Source organism: Hemitrygon akajei, chromosome 21 (genome assembly GCF_048418815.1).
Source record: "Hemitrygon akajei chromosome 21, sHemAka1.3, whole genome shotgun sequence".
In the NCBI taxonomy this organism is placed as follows: Eukaryota; Metazoa; Chordata; class Chondrichthyes; order Myliobatiformes; family Dasyatidae; genus Hemitrygon; species Hemitrygon akajei.
The window spans coordinates 57953773-57971699 of NC_133144.1; the positions used below are offsets into that span (position 1 = coordinate 57953773).

The 17927-nt window shown below is 41.9% G+C and overlaps 1 protein-coding gene across 2 annotated transcripts in view; it reads left to right on the top strand.

Annotated features, from left to right (window-relative positions):
- LOC140714332 (cholesterol side-chain cleavage enzyme, mitochondrial) overlaps nucleotides 1–17927 on the top strand; it is a 52062-nt gene that overhangs the window by 25012 nt on the left and 9123 nt on the right. For both annotated transcript variants that reach the window (XM_073025495.1, XM_073025496.1), the window contains exons 5-6: nucleotides 3099–3259; nucleotides 6491–6657. In XM_073025495.1, the coding sequence (XP_072881596.1) occupies nucleotides 3099–3259; nucleotides 6491–6657 (328 nt within the window). The remainder of the gene's footprint in view (nucleotides 1–3098; nucleotides 3260–6490; nucleotides 6658–17927) is intronic.

Sequence of the window (17927 nt, forward strand, 5' to 3'; positions counted from 1 at the left end):
ACAAAAATGATTCCAGTATTGAAAGGCTTAACATATAAGGAGGGTTAGATAGCTCTGTGCCTGTACTCACTGGAATTCAGAAGAATGATGGGGGATCTCATTGATATCTATCGAATTTTGAAAGGCCTGGATAGAGTGGATGTGGAGAGGATGTTTCCTATGGTGGGGGAGTCTAAACCAGAGGACACAGTCTCAGAATAGAGAGATGTCCCTTTAGAATGGAGATGAGGAATTTATTTATCCAGAGAGTGGTGAATCTGTGTAACTCATTGCCATAGGCAGCTGTGGTGGCTAAGACATTGTTTATATTTAAGGCAGAGGTTAATGAATTATTGATTAATCAGGGCATGAACGGATTGGGGCTAAGAGGGAAGTGGATTATCTATGATGAAATGGGGGAGCAGACTCAATGGGCCATATTGCCTAATTCTACTCCTATATCTTAAGATCATATGGAATACAGGCCCAGAGCCATCAAGTACTCTGCACACATTAACCCATTCATTCCTGGAACTGGATCGTTCTTGTGAACCTGATTTGGACTTTCTTCAATGCCAGCACATCCTTACTTAGATAAATGGTCAAAACTATTCACAATATTCCAAGTGCGGTCTGACCAAAAGCCTTACAAAACCTCAGCATCTCAAGTCTCAGAACATCATTCCATGTGTATCAGTGATGCTTTAAAAACCCTGGAATACCTTGTGTTATAGCAGTGGTAACAGCTACAGACTTCATCGTGGTGGTGTACCTGAATTTACCTTCAGGATCATTGCCATCTTTCATTTGTAGTTAAGATATCAAAGATGGACTCAAAGTGGATCTTCCTAAAGTAGTTAGTAGCAACTTAATGCCTTCACGGGAGAGAGAAGCCTGAGGAATGGGTCAATGGATCACTTAAATATTATCTTCTCCATTCTCTATGAGATCAAGATTGAACTTAAAATCTTGTCCCATTTGAACTGAAGAGATATCCTGCCACCAATGATTAATTCAAGAGAGAAGGGTCTTCTTGTCTGAGTACATTGAACAGAATAGTACAGGAAATGGTCTGTGCCAAACACTATGCTAAAATCTCTTTTAGGCTGTACGACGTTATCACTATCCATCCATTCCCTGCCTATCCATATGTCCATCTAAAAGTCTCTTAAACACTACTATTGTATCTGCTTCTACCACCACCCCTAGCAATCTGTTCCGGGCACCGTTCTGTGCGGGGGGTGGGGGGGAATATATTGTGGGTGTGACTTCTTTAAACCGTCCCCCTCTTACTTGATATGCATGTCCTCTATTTTTGTCTAATATTTCTACCCTGGGAAAAGATTTTTACTGTCAATCTAGTCTCTGCCTCTCCTAATTGTATAAACTTCCCTCAGGTCTTCCCTCAGGTCTCCCCTCAGCCTCCAACACTCCAGAGAAAACAGCCCAAGTTTGTCCAACCTCTCATTATGGTTCATGCCCTCTAATCCAGGCAGCATCCTGGCAAACTTCCTTTGTGCCCATTCCAAAGCTTCCTGTGATGGGGAGTCGAGATCTGCACACAAAAACTCCATGTGTGCTCCAGCCAAAGTTTATCTGGATGCAACATGACTTCCTTAATCTTGTACTCAATGCCTCAAATGTTCTATACTCAGATTTGGTCATTTGAAGAATTTTTTCTTTTGCCACTACTGAAATCTCAGCAATTTTGTCCTTGCCAAATGTGGTCTATATGTGACTCCTTACCCACAACAACAATGTGTTTTTCTTTCAATCATCCTCTAAAATGGCCTCATAATCCAAGAGAATGGTTAAAAGAAAACCACTTTGGGTTTTGGGGCAACGGGGCATGGACAACATATACAAGCCTTGCTGGTAATGTCCACATCCTTTGACTAAAACAGTATTTACTGCTTACTACATTGACATGACCAAGAAACATCTATGTGAACATCCAAGGATATGTGCATGCCTAAATTAACGCTAAAACTATTTACTTAAGAATACGTTAACTCTTTTATCACAACAAGTTCAGTATCAAACACAAAAGAAATTATGGGTGGTAGGTAACTTAGCAGTTGACATAACAATATTACAGCGCCAGCGACCAGGGTTCAGTTCCCACCATTGTCTGTAAAGAATTTGTACGTTCTCCCATTACTGCATGGGTTTCTTCCTAGTGCTGTGGTTTCCACCAACATTCCAAAGATGTAAGGGTTAGTATGTGAATTGGATACATGGGTGTAATTGGACAGCACGGGCTCATTGGGCTGGAGGGCCTGTTACCGTGCTGTATCTCTAAATAAAAATTAAATAAATAAATATGCTCACTGCTCCAAGAAGGTGGTTGAGCAAACTAGAACTGTTCTGTTTGAAGCAAAGCAGGATAGGAGGTGACTTGATAGAGGTATATAAGATGAGAAGAGGCTTAAACAGACTAAACAGCCAATGCCTTTATCCTGGGTGGCAATAGCAAATATGAGAGGACAAATGTGTAAGATAATTGAAGGAAAGTTAGGGGGAAATATCAGAGGAATATCAGTTCTGGCATCCTCTATAAGAAGTTTGTATGTCCTTTCCATGAGCACATGGGTTTCTTCCAACAGTCTAAAGACTTGGTCCTGTGTTTAGGCTGCGATTAAATGGGTTGATTGTTGGGTGGTGTGGCCCATTGAGCCACACAGCCACACTGGAAGGACCCATTCCATACTGTCTCTCTAAATAAATAAATAAAATCAGAAAGGTTTACTTACACAGAGTGGTGGGTGTGTACAACACACTGCTGGGTGGTAGTATACGCAGATACATTAGGGTTGGGAAAATTAATCTCAGGGTTGCATATCATGACATAGGTACTTTGATAATAAAATTTACTTTGACCATTTAAGAGATTCTTAGATAGGCAAATAGATAAAAGAAAAATGTAGTGCTGTGTGGAAGGGAAGAGTTAGATTGTACTTAGAGTAGGTTAAAAGGTTGGCACAACATTGCGGACTGAAAGGCTATTGTACTGTTCTATGTTGTAAGAATGAAGCAGCAAAAGGACTAGTGTGTTTAGTATTGGTTAAGACACTGAACTGTTCATTCATTGATGTCGTATTCTCTATTTTCACTCTCAGCCAATACCTACATAAAGAAAGCATACAGGCAATTTCAGCAGGGATTCAAAAATGAGCACGCATTCCCTGGCGTTCTTACAGAGCTATTGCTGCAAGGGGTTCTCCCTTTTGAAGACGTCAGAGCCAGTGTAATAGACGTCATGACAGGCGCAATTGACACAGTAAGAAAGAAATGTGCTTTCAATTGATTATGATTTATAATGCCAATACCACCAATACCGTGGTGAGTGGGGGGAGGGGAGGCATCATTGTTAACACTGATTAACTGGACTCTGGAAACTTGCACTCATTCCTCAATCACATTTTATTTACTTGTACATATGGAGAACATCTTGGCCCATTTCATCACAATATTCTGAAGTATGAACAGAGTAATGCTATTTTTATACAGAATTGATGTGTAGTTATGGATATTGACCATTTGGTAACCTGTGCATATTCAAATTCCTCATTTGCATGCTCAATAACCATACATAATGCAAATGTTAAAAGTCAATGGAGACTACAGGCTAACAATTTATGATACTTTGAAGTCAGTAAAAGTGTGTGGCTTGCATCCTTCCATTACATCCCTATCTTGTCTCAGTATGCCATGTGGGTGCAAGTGCGAAGCTAATCTGTGCACAGGTTCTTGCCTAGTGTGAACGCACATTATCTATAAACTATCCATGCCTGGACCTTGCATTAACCTTCAGCTTACTGCAACTCCCACATCATAAATACTAGTATGGAGCAGTTGGACAGAATGGCCTTTTCTCCTACTGTAGTTCACAAACTGTGACGTGTCTATGGGCAGTGCATAGGAGATTTCAATGTGCAACGATTATGCAAAAGTGGATTTGTAAAATCTTTGGTGCAAACAGGACATAGGTAGAGAAACAAAGATTTGGTAAAGGAAACAATAAACCATTGAAAACTGCGTATTAAGATTCAAGTTCATTTATACCATGTACATCAAAACATATAGTGAAATGTGTTGTTTACTTGGACAACACACATACCTAAGGATGTGTTTGGGAGTAGCCCACAAGCGTTGCCATACATTCCAGTGCCAATAAAGTATGCCCACAATGCTCGGCAGAAGACAGTACACGAAAAGCAAAGCTGGGGTGGGGAGTATGTTTCATGGTGAACAATGCTTGGTGTGACCCATGTGGCGCACACACCCTCAAATCCTTTTCCTCCTTGGATTTGGAGTACCTTATGCTGCTATGTCGACCCTTCTGGCTGCCTAGAGAATTCACATCTGTTATTATTACAGCTGTGTACATCCCACCACAGGTTGATACTAACCTGGCTCTGAATGAACTTTGTGAAACCATCAATATCCATGAAACCACACATCCAGAGGCTGCTTTCATCATTGCTGGAGACTTTAACCAAGCATCGCTGACCAGAGCTTACCCAAAGTTCTGCCAGCACGTTGAGGTGAGCACACAGGGAGGAAGCATACTCGACCACTGCTACTCTCCATTTCACAACACCTACAAAGCACTTCTCCACCCTCCGTTTGGAAAGTCTGCCCATTCCTCCATCTTGCTCCTGCCCGCCTACAGAAGCCTTGGATAAGCAGTTCAGTGCATGTTGCTCTCAGCACAAGGGATAAAGCCTTCGCCTCCAGAGACCAACAGGAACTCAAGAGATGCCATTATGATTTACATAGAGCTATCAAGGTGGCAACAGCAACACAAGGACAAAATCCAGTCACAACTCTGCAACAATAACTGCACACCGTCACAGACATCAAGAGGAAATGCAGCAGTACAACCAACGTTGCCACCTTGCTCCAGGATGAGCTAAATGTTTTTTATACTTGATTCAAGGTTGATAGGACTGAACCCCCGGGGAGAGCTGCTGATGAGCTCTGCACCTTGGCCATCTCCAATGCTGAGGTACATAGAACGTTCTAAAATGCCAGCAGCCACAAGGCGGCAGGGCCAGATGGCACCCCCAGGGCGTGTCTTTACCGTGTATGCTGAACACGGCTGGTGTGTTTTGTTTATGGACATTTTTAATTTCTCCCTCTCCCAGTTTGTAGTGCCCTCATGTTTCAAATCATCCATCATTGTCCCTCTACCTAAGAAAACCAAGGTAGTATGCCTGAACGATTGGCGCCCTGTTGTACTCACTTCAATTATGAGCAAATTCGTTGAGAGGCTGGTTAAAGACTATATTTGCAGCAAGCAACCACCGACACTGGACTGATGATCTCACTTGGACTGTACAAACCAGCTTTGTGGCAAAAGAAGCACAACAGCATCTCTTCCACCACAGGCAACTGAAGAAGTTTGGCATGGGTCCACAAATTCTCAAGACCTTCTACAGGGCACCATTGAGAGCATACTGACTGGCTGTATCACGGGCTGGTATGGGAACTGTACCAACCTAGATCACTTCAGAGAGTGCATCTGTGGATGTGAACTTCCCTCCATTGAGGACATTTATAGCAGCAGGTGCAGAAAAAAAGTCCTGGGAGATCATTGGTGACACCAATCACCTCAATCATAAACTATTTCAGCTGCTTCTGCCTGGCAAATGCTACCACAGCATTAAAGCCAGGACCAACAGGCTATGGAACAGCTTCTGTCTACAGGCCACTGGACTTTTAAATTCACATGTCTGTACATTGCAATGGAGTCATAACACAAAGAGTTTTACTGCCTTGTGTTGTGGGATGGATGTAAGATTTTAAGTAAATTCTAAATTCACTTCAAAGTTCGACGTGTTGTGCATTCAGAGATGGTCTTCCTGCACACCACTGTTGTAACGCGAGGTTATTTGAGTTACTGGTGTCTTCCTGAGAGCTTGAACCAGTCCGGCCATTCTCCTCTGACCTCTCTCATTAACAAGGTGTTTATACCCACAGATCTGCCACTCACTGGATGCTTTTTATTTTTCACACCATTATCTGCAAACTCTAGAGAATATTGTGTGTGAAAATCCCAGGAGATCAGCAGTTTCTGAAATACTCAAACTACCCTGTCTGACACCAGCAATCATTCCACACAAAGACACTTACGTCACATTTCTTCTCCATTCTAATGTTTGGTTTGAACAACTGAAACTCTTGACCATGCCTGTATGTTTTTATGCATGGAGTTGCTGCAGGGTACCTAATAAAGTGGTCAATGAGTGTATGTACATATACAAGAATTTGAGTAAATCATATTCAGAAATAAAGGGCAGAGGTTTAAATATAAGATCACATTGAGGAAGAAATGGTGAAATAGAAAAGTAGATAAAAGGATTTAAAATTACAAACATTTTCAGTAATTGATTGGTCAATTTCAAGTTCTTAGATAAATAATCTAACTGTGAACAAGATAACCTTTAGGTTTTTGTTTAAATCAAGATAAATATCAGTCGTACTCTTTTATTCAATCCTGAAACAGACATCCACTACCCTACATTGGATGATGTATGAGCTTGCCAAACATCCCCATATTCAGAAGAATGTACGCTCTGAGATTTTGGAAGCCCACCAGAAAACAGAAGGCGACCCAGTGAAGATGCTAAAATCAGTGCCTCTCCTCAAATGTGTGGTGAAGGAGACGCTGAGGTAAGAAGCTGCTTGAAGTTAAGGAAAACTATAAGATATAGGAGCAGAATTAGGCCATTTGGCCATTCCATCATAGCTGGCTTATTTTCTCTCTCAAACCATTTGCCTGCCTTCTCCGAAATAACCAGTGTTACCCTTGCTAATCAAGATCCTACCAACCTCCACTTTAAATATAGCCAATCATAGGGTCTGCATAGGTATGTTCCACTGAGGCAGGGAAAGGGATGGTAGGGTAAAAGAACCATGGTGTACAAAGGATATAGAAAATCTAGTTCAGAAGAAGAGAAAACCTCATGAAAAGTTCAAGAAACTAGGTACTATTAGAGCTCTAGAAAATTACAAGTGTGCCAGGAAGGAGCTCAAGAATGAAATTAGGAGAGCTAGAAGGGGCTAGAGCTAGAAGGCCTTGGTGAGCAGGATTAAGGCACTTTACAAGTATGTGAAGAGTAAGAGGATGAGCCATGTGAGAATAGAACCAATCAGCAGTGAGAGTGGAAACCTGTGCTTGGAGCCAGAGGAGGTAGCGGGGGTACTTAATGAATATTTGCTTCAGTATCCATCAGTGAAAAGGAACTTGGCAATTGTGGGGATGTCTTGCAGTGGACTGAAATGCTTGAGTGTATAGACATTAAGAAAGAGGATGTGCTGGAACTTTTGAAAGATATTAAGTTAGATAAGTCACTGGGACTGGACAAGATATACCCCAGGCTACTGTGGGAGGCGAGGGAGGAAATTGCTGACCCTCTGGCAATGATCTTTGCATCATCAATAGGTATGGGAGAAATACCAGAGGATTGGAAGGTTGCAAACGTTGTTCCCTTGTTCAAGAAAGGGAGAAGAGATAACCCAGGAAATTATAGACCAGTGAATCGTACTTCAATGATAGGCAAGTTGTTGGAGAAGATCCTGAGAGGCAGGATTTATGAGCATTTGGAGAGACATAATTTGATTAGTGATAGTCAGCACGGCTTTGTCAAGGGCAGGTCATACCTTATGAACCTGATTAAATTCTTTGAGTATGTAACAAATCTCATTGATGAAGGTAGAGCAGTGGATAGTGTATATGGATATCAGTAAGGCATCAGATAAGTTTCTCCATGCGAGGCTCATTCAGAAAGTAATAAGACATGGGATCCAAGGAGACCTTGCTTTGTGGATCCAGAATTGGCTTGACCACAGAAGGCAAGGGATGGTTGTGGATTGTTCGTATTCTGCATGGAGGACGGTGGCCAGTGGTGTTCCGTGGCGATCTGTTCTGGGACCCCTCCTTGTTGTGATTTTTATAAATGTCCTGGATGAAGAAGTAGAGGGTGGGTTAGTAAGTTTATTGATGACACAAAAGTTGGGGGTGTTGTGGATAGTCTGGAGGATTGTGAGGTTACAGCAGGATATCGACAGGATGCAGAACTGGGCTGAGAAGTTCAACCCAGATAAGTATGAAATGGTTAATTTTGGTAGGTCAAATTTGAAGACAGAATATAATATTAATGGTAAGACTCTTGGCAGTGTGGAGGATCAGCAAGATCTTAGGGTCCATTTCCAAAGGACAGGTTGACAGTGTGGTTAAGAAGGCGTATGATATGTTGGCCTTCATCAACCATGGGATTGAGTTCAAGAGCAGTGAGGTAATGTTAAAGCTGTATAGGACCTTAGTTATACCCCACTTTGAGTACTGTGTTCAGTTCACCTTTTTACAGGAAGGATATGGATACTATAGAGAGTGCAGAGGAGATTTACAAGGATGTTGCCTGGATTGGAGAGCGTGCCTTATGAGAATAGGTTGAGTGAACTTGTGCCTTTTCTCCTTGGAGCAATGGAGGATGAGAGGTGTCTAAGATGATGAAAGGCATTGATCATGTGGATAGCCAGAGGCTTTTTTCAGGGCTGAAATGGCTAACATGAGGGCACATAGTTTTAAGGTGCTTGGAAGTAGGTACAAGGGGGATGTCAGTTTTTCACACAAAGAGTGGTGGGTACGTGGAATGCACTGCCAGTGGCGGCAGTGGAGGCAGATACAATACAGTCTTTTAAGACACTCATAGATAGGTACATGGAGCTTAAAAAATTAGAGGGCTACGTGGTAGGGAAATTCTAGGCAGCTTCTAGAATAGGTTACATGGTCGGCACAACATTGTGAGCCAAAGGGCCTGTAATGTGCTGTAGATTTTCTATGTTCTAATCACATTGCCACCACAGTTTGTGACAATGAATCCCACAGATTCACTACCCTCTGGCTAAAGAAATTTCACTTTGCCTCTCTTCTAAAGGGACATCCTTCTATCTTGAGGTTGTGTCCTCTGATCCTAAAATCCTAAAAGAGGATGTAGTTGGAAACATCCTCACTACATCCTCTTTATCTAGGCCTTTCAATATTTGATAGATTTCAAAGAGATCCTCCTCATTCTTCTGAACTCCAGCTCAGAGCCATCAAATGCACCACATACATTAATCCTTTCATAAGACCATAAGACATAGGAGCAGAATCAGGCCTTTTGGCCCATCGAGTCCGCTCTGCCATTCAATCATGGCTGATCCTTATCTCCCCTCCTCAGCCTCACTCCCCAGCCTTCTCCTCATAACCTCAAGTTCTGCCTTAAATACACCCAACGACCAGGCCTCCACAGCTGCCTGTGGTAATAAATTCAACAAATTCACCACCCTCTAGCTAAAGAAATTTCTCCGCATCTCTGTTTTAAATGAATGTCCTTCTATCCTAAGGCTGTGCCCTCTTGTCCTACACTTCCCCACCGTGGGAAACATTCCTTCCACATTAACTCTCTCTAGGCCTTTCAACATTCAAAAGCTTTCAATGAGATTCCCCCACATCCTTCTAAATTCCAATGAGTACAGACCCAGAGCCATTAAATGTTCCTCGTAAGATAACCTTGTCACTCCCGGAATCATCCTTGTGAACTTCCTCTTAACACTTTCCAATGCCAGCACATCTTTTCTTTGATGAGGAGCCTAAAACTGTTCACAATACTCAAGGGGAAGCCTCACCAGTGCCTTATAAAGCCTCAGCATCACATCCCTGCTCTTATATTCTGGACCTCTTGTAATGAATGCTACCATTGCATTTGCCTTCCTCACCCCTACTCAACATGCAAATTAACCTTTAGGTTGTTCTGCACAGGGACTCCCAAATCCCTTTGCATCTCAGATTTTTGGATTTTCTCCCTGTTTAGAAAATAGTCTACACATTAATTTCTACTACCAACATGCATGACCATGCATTTTCCAACATTGAATTTCATTTGCCACTCTCTTGACCAGTCTCCTAATCTGTCCAAGTCTTTTTGCATCCTACCTGTTTCCTCAACACTACTTGCCCCTCCACCAATCTTTGTATCATCTGCAAACTTGGCAACAAAGCCATCTATTCCATCATCTAAATCATTGATACACATCATAAAAAGAATGGTCCCAACACCGAACCCTGTGGAACACCACTAGTCACTGGCAGCCAACCAGAAAAGGATCCTTTTATTCCATCTCGCCACCTCCTAGCAATCAGCCAATGCTGTAACCATGCCAGTAACTTTCCTGTAATGCCATGGGCTCTTAACTTGGTAAGCAGCCTCATTGTGGCACCTTGTGAAAGGCCTTCTGAAAGTCCAGATATACAACATCCATTACATCCCCTTTATCTATCCTACTTGTGATCTCCTCAAAGAATTGCAATAGGTTTGCCAGGCAAGGTTTTCCCGTAAGGAAACCATGCTGACTTTGTCCTATCTTGTCCTTTGTCACCAAGTACTCCATAACCTCATCTTTAACAGTTAACTCTAACATCTTCCTAACCACAGAGGTCAGGCTAACTGGTCTATAATTTCCTTTCTGTTGCCTTCCTCCTTACTTAAAGAGTGGAGTGACATTTGCAATTTTCCAGTCCTCTGGAACCATGCCAGACTTCAATGATTTTTGAAAGATCATTACTAATTCCTCCACAATCTCTACCACTACCTATTTCAGAAACGTAGGGTGCAGTTCAACTCATTTTCTTGCTGGCATTCACAATGGAACAAAGTACAATCGAATCAATGAAAAACCATACACAAAAACTGTTAAGCATCCAATGTGCAAAAGAAGGAAAACCGCAAAAACAAAAACAAATAAATAAATAAATACACAACACTTAGAACATGAGTTCTTGGAAATGAGTCCATAGGTTGTGTAATCAGTTCAATGTTGAGGTGAGTGAAGCCACGCTAGTTCAGCAGTCTGCTGAAGGAAAATAACTAATCCTGAACCTGGTAGTATGGTACCTAAGGCTTCTTCCGGATGGTAGCAGCAAGTAGAGAACATGGCCTGGATGGTAGATGTCCTTGATGATGATCTTTTTTTGTGGTAGCACTCAGTGGTGGGAGGGCTGTTCCTTTGATGGACTGGGCTGTAACTACCACATTTTGTAAGCTTTTCTGTTCTTGGGCTTTGGGATTTCCATACCAGGCCATGATGCAACCAGTCAGCGCATTCTCCATTGTGCATCTATAGAAGTTTGTCAATGTTTTTGATGACGTACTGAAAAACTTCTATGAAAGTAGAGGTGCTGCTGTGCCTTCTTAGAAATAGCACCTAAGTGTGGTCCCAGGACAAATCCTCTGAAAAATTTAAAGTTACTAACCTTCTCTATCTCCAATCCCCTAAAGAGGACTGGCTCATGAACCCCAATTTCTTCCTCCTGTAATTTTGCTGATGCTGAGTGAGGGGTGAGAGATTAGTGAGTATTAGCTATAAAGAGAGAAACATAGAAAACCTACAGCACAATACAGGCCCTTTGGCCCAAAGTGCTCTGCAGAACATGTATTTTCGAGATTACCTAGGGTTAACCATAGCACTCTGTTTTTCTAAGCATGTCTACCTATCCAAGAGTCTCTTAAAAGACCCGATCATTTCCGCCTCCACCACAGTCACCGGCAGTCCATTCCACACACTCACCACTCTCTGCGTTTTAGATAATAAAAAACTTACTTCTGACATCTCCTCTATACCTACTTCTAAGCACCTTTAAAACTGTGCCCTCTCGTGCTAGCCATTTCAGCCCTGGGAAAAAGCCTCTGTCTATACATACGATTAATGCTTCTCATCACTTTATACACCTCTATGAGGTCACCTCTCATCCTCCGTCACTCCAATAAGAAAAGGTCAAGTTCCCTCAACCTATTCCCATAGGGTGTGCTCTCCAATTCAGGCAACCTCCTTGTAAATCTCCTCTACACCCTTTCTATGGTTTCTACATCCTTCCTGTAGTGAGGCGACCAGAACTGAGCACAGTACTCCAAGTGGGGTCTGACCAGGGTCCTATATAGCTGTAACATTACCTCTCGGCTCTAGAACGCAGTCCCACAGTTGATGAAGGACAATATACCATATGCCTTCTTAACCACAAAGTCAACCTGCACAACAGCTTTAGTGTCCTATAGACTCCGACCCCAAAATCCTTCTGATCCTCCACACTGCCAAGAGTCTTACCATTAATACTATATTCTGCTATCATATTTGACCTACCAAAATGAACCATCTCACACTTACCTGGGTTGAACTCCATCTGCCACTTCTCGGCCCAGTTTTGCATCCTATTGATGTCCTACTGTAAACTCTGACAGCCCCCCACACTATCCACAACACCCACAACCTTTGTGTCATCAGCAAAATTGCTAGCACATCCCTCCACTTCCTCATCTATATCATTTATAAAAATCACAAAGAAAAGGAGTCCCAGAACAGATCTCTGAGGCACTCCACTGGTCACTGACCTCCATGCAGAATATGACCCGTCCACAACCACTCTTTGCCTTCTGTGGGCAAGACAGTTCTGGATCCACAAAGCAAGGTCCCCTTGGATCCCGTGCCTCCTTACTTCCTCACCAAGACCAAGGAGATGGTGGTGGACTTTAGGAGATCTAGGCCTCATATGGAGCCAGTGATCATTAATGGAGAATGTGTGGAGCAGGTTAAGACCTACAAGTATCTGGGAGTACAGTTAGACGAGAAGCTAGACTGGACTGCCAACACAGATGCCTTGTGCAGGAAGGCACAGAGTCGACTGTACTTCCTAAGAAGGTTGGCGTCATTCAATGTCTGTAGTGAGATGCTGAAGATGTTCTATAGGTCAGTTGTGGAGAGCGCCCTCTTCTTTGTGGTGGCGTGTTGGGGAGGAAGCATTAAGAAGAGGGACGCCTCACGTCTTAATAAGCTGGTAAGGAAGGCGGGCTCTGTCGTGGGCAAAGTACTCGAGAGTTTAACATTGGTAGCTGAGCGAAGGGCGCTGAGTAGGCTACGGTCAATTATGGATAACTCTGAACATCCTCTACATAGCACCATCCAGAGACAGAGAAGCAGTTTCAGCGACAGGTTACTATCGATGCAATGCTCCTCAGACAGGATGAAGAGGTCAATACTCCCCAATGCCATTAGGCTTTACAATTCTACCGCCAGGACTTAAGAACTTTTTAAAAGCTATTATTAATGATTTTTGAGATAGTGATTTAGATGCATATCATATTTTTTACTAAGTTAAGTATTGTATGTAATTAGTTTTGCTACAACAAGTGTATGGGACATTGGAAAAAAAGTTGAATTTCCCCATGGGGATGAATAAAGTATCTATCTATCTATCTATCTATCTATCTATCTATCTATCTATCAATAAGCCTTGCATGGTGTACCTTATCAAATGCCTTGCTGAAATCCACATACACTACATCTACTGCTTTTCCTTAATCAATCTGTTTAGTCACATCCTCAAGAAATTCAATCAGGCTCGTAAGACACGACCTGCCTTTGATAAAGCCATGCTGACTTTTTCTAATCATGTTATGCCTCTCCAAATGTTCATAAATCCTGCCTCTCAGGATCTTCTCCATCAACAGTGAAGTAAGCCTCACTGGTCTATAATTTCCTGGGCTATCTCTACTCCTTTTCTTGAATAAGGGAACAACACTGCAACCCTCCAATCCTCTGGAACCTCTCCACCACATCTATATGCTCAAGCTTTTCAGTCCACTGTAAGTCATCCCTACAATTGCCAAGGTCCTTTTCCTTAGTGAATACTGAAGCAAAGTATTCATTAAGTATATCCGCTACCTCCTCGGATTCCATAGACACTTTTCCACTGTCACACTTAATTGGTCCTATTCTCTCACATCTTATCCTCTTGCGCTTCACATACTTGTACAATACCTGGAATTTTCCTTAATCCTGCTTGCCGAGGCCTTCTCATGACCCCTTCTGGCTCTCTTAATTTCATTCTTAAGCTCCTTCCTGCTAGCCTCATTATTTTCTAGATCTCTATAATTACCTAGTTTTTTGAACCTTCCGTAAGCTTTTCTTTTCTTCTTGACTTGATTTTCAGCTGCCTTTGTACACCATGGTTCCTATACCCTACCATTCTTTCCCCATCTCATTGGAACATACCCATGCAGAATGCCATACAAGTATCCCCTGAACATTTGCCACATTTCTGCTGCACATTTCCCTAAGAACATCTGTTCCCAATTTATACTTACAAGTTCCTGCCTGATAGCTTTATATTTCCCCTTACTCCAATTCAACGTTTTCCTTAACTTGTCTCCTCCTATCCCCCTCCAATGCTATGGCAAAGGAGATAGAATTGTGATCACTATCTCCAAAATGCTCTCTCACTGAGAGACCTGACACCTCGCCAGGAACATTTCCCAATACCAGCCTCTCCTTTTGTAGGCTTATCTACATATTGTGTCAGGAAACCTTCCTGAACACACCTAACAAACTCCACCCCATCTAAACCCCTTAGTCTAGGGAGATGCAAATCAATATTGGGGAAATTAAAATCTCCCATCACAACAACCCTGTTATTATTGAGAGGCTAGACAGTTTTCTCTGGAGTGTTGGAGACTGATGGGAGACCCAAAATAAGTATATAAAATAGGGTAGACATACAGAGTCTCTTTCCTAGGGTAGAAATGTCAAATATGGAGGGAAGAGCTGTAAGGTGAGAGGGAGAAAGTTAAATGAGATGTGTTGGCTAAGTTTTTTACATGGAAAGTTGCAACTGCCTGGAATGCACTGCCCGGGGTGGTGGTGGAAGGAGAAATGATATTGGCATTTGAGAGGTATTTAGGCACCTGGACATTAAGACAATAGAGGGATACGGATCATGTTCAGGCAGATGAGATTAGTTTCATTTCTGATCATGATCAGCAGTCATTGTGGGACAAACAGCCTTTTTCTGTGCTGTACTGTTCTATATTGTAAGAAAATGCAAAGCAGTACCTTGCAGAGTTTCATGAAATGGGTAAAATTAACTTATTAACATATTTACATTTTGTGGGGTACTTAATCCCATAAAATGTTTCCTCACCCATCTAGATAAGAGTAGAACAAACTAAAACTCTGAGATAAGAATGTAGAAGAGGGAAACACTCATTTAACACCTGCAATCTCCTGTATTCAACTGCCTGAACAAAGTAAATGCAATCCAAAACTACTTTGATTCAATTTCACCATTGAACTGTTTAATGGCTCATTCCAGGGATATTTTGGAGGCAACTACACTGCTTAGGTCTGGAATTACTCAAAGGCCTAGACCAGGTAGATTTCTTTCCTGGAGAATGAGAATCACAGCCCACTGTCTCTCTGCTGAGAAGGATGTTGCAACAGTCCCATTTCCTCAAAATGTCCTAAGAATTTGAAATATTACACTTTTTTTATGACACGTGTTACGGATTCGGCAACAATAAATATATAAGTGAGGCAGGGTTTTTTTATAACAAATAAAACATTTATTAAACACTGAAAAACAAACCCCCAAAAGTAAACAAACCACTAACGTAACCGGAAATCAGCTGCTGTGCAGCAGCTTAAACAGTTCTTAAAGCAATAAAGCTTAAACAGTTCTTTAAGCGATGTTGCAAAAACAGTTCTTCAAAGTAGTACTGCAAAAGTTCAAAATGCTTACAGTCCATTAAAGGAGAGACTTTTTAGATGATTTAAATTCTCTTTCACGTCGTGTTGTTGCGGTTCCCAGTCGAACTATACTTTTCCCGGAGAATTTACGAAGATGAAAATGAAACGGCTTAAAGGCACTGACCTTTCCTTTACAAAACTGTACCCAACCCTTTCTGCTATACACAGGGGTTACCACGGGGACAGCCAACGAATTCCTTCCGAATGAGGATCAAACAAGGTCGAACCTGTTTCACCGTCAAAATCGACTTTCCTCGATCTTTTAGCTCCCGAACTCCGACCTTCACTCTCCACTGATTTTTAACTGGCAGTATTATAAAGAAACTGCCGGCAATGACCTTTTAAACTTTAGGCATTAAATAAAACTTCACCTTTCAACAAAACTGCATCATAATATTGGACCACGCAGTGGCATGGAGTCAAAATGGCAAATCCAGCCACGAACTGCTCCTTCTCACAGGGAGGGATCCTCCTTTTATATCCTGTAAAAAAAACCTGTCACATGACCTCTACTGGCGGGAAAATGATGTCACTCCACCATCACAAGACCACTACCTTAATTCCAGTATAGCTTCAACACCACTGTCACGTGACAAGTACAAGATACCCACGGGTACGTAACACACGCTAGTACTTTCATTGGTGATCATTACTAATGCTATTTTTCTTTTCCTCTTAATTATCCTGTTAATTTAAAAATATTAGGGTTCCTTGATAATTCTTAATTAATCCCAGGGTAGATTCCAAGTATTTAACATTAATTTATTTAATATTGTTGTATCAGTGCAACAGAAGATTCATTTAATATTGACAGACCTAGATGGACAAATCATACATTTTCAGAATACGTAAGAATGGCAAATTCTCACTTGATGGGATGAATCTTCAATTATTAATCTTGCTTTCAAGGGCTTCATCTGTCTTGGCACTACCAATGAATTACACACTTTGAACACCCCAAAAATAAAGAAAGAGTTAAAGATTTAAATAAAGATTAATTTTTAGTGTATTTTTGTTTCATTTAGAGTTACAGCATGATGTCAAGTCTCTCCAACCCAAAGAGCATACTCTGCCCTATTATACCCATGTGACCAGTGTTACGTACCCTGTAACTGGGTCACTTACCAGCAAAGATAGAGAGGTCCGTTGAAGTCTGATGGTACTATTTTTAACAGTATTTATTGATAAAAATACACAAAAATAATATCAATGCAAACACACAGATAATATACGTCGTCAATACTAAATCTAAAAAGCGCGGGTATAATAATAATCAATAAGAAATAGCTCTATCGCTGTCTAGGGGATAATATATTGTCCGATGGAAATATAAAAGTCACTTTAGTTCAGTCAAGCTGTAGGCTGCAGCCTTTTTGGTTGGAGAGAAACTCGGAGGTTTAACTTGCCCATTCCTTTTATGATGTCAATCCTTCGAGAGTCGTTGGGGGACTGATTTCCCCTTCGAGGTTAGCTAAAGCCGTGCTTCCGTGGCAAGACCCACCAATTCCAAGGCAAATGGAAAAGAACGCAAGTGGGCTGGTTCCACTGGCTTTCGCTGTTACGCTGTTACAGGAGTTCTAGCATTTCTTCTGGTGCGTCTGAAGGGGCTGTTCCTCAGACCCTCTTTTATCCTGACTCACAGGGTCTCAGATGTCAATCAGGGTGGGATGATGCAATCCCTCCACCAACCCCCCCTTCGGTTCATTGCCTGGGGCTTCGATGCATCGTACAGGATTCAATACACAAGTCCGTCTCCAAGAGACAATAGCCGTTATCAATGGTTCCGCCTTTCGGAGGCCAGGACACATTCCAACCTCTTTGTGGATTCTGCATGTCTTTCTCTCATTTCCGGGGTCTCCTGACTCGAATCAATAGCGATCCTGCCATTCTCAAAAAGGAGGGGGCCACGGGCATAACACCAGTTAACATATGATGTCTTTGGAATGTGGGAGGAAACAGGAGCACCCAGAGGAAACCCAGGCAGTCATGGGGAAAACATACAATCTCCTTACAGACAGTAGTGGGAAATGACCCGGATCGCTATCTATTCTGCCCTCACTCAAGAGTTTTCCCCAGTTTCTTAAGCTAGGTAGATAGTTGAACTCCAGTCCTGGCATAGTTGTAGATTGAAGGCAGTTTTATTGTTCACCAACACGTTACATTATGCAAGGAGCTGAGTTAAAACACGGTACTTCTAAGTGTTCTTATGAGAAATTGTTTCAAATATTGATTAAAATTCCTTTGACTCGTAACAAGTTCTGACTAATGAATGGCAGACCTAATGTCAAAGGTCAATTGCCAGCAACGCAGTAATAAGTCATCAG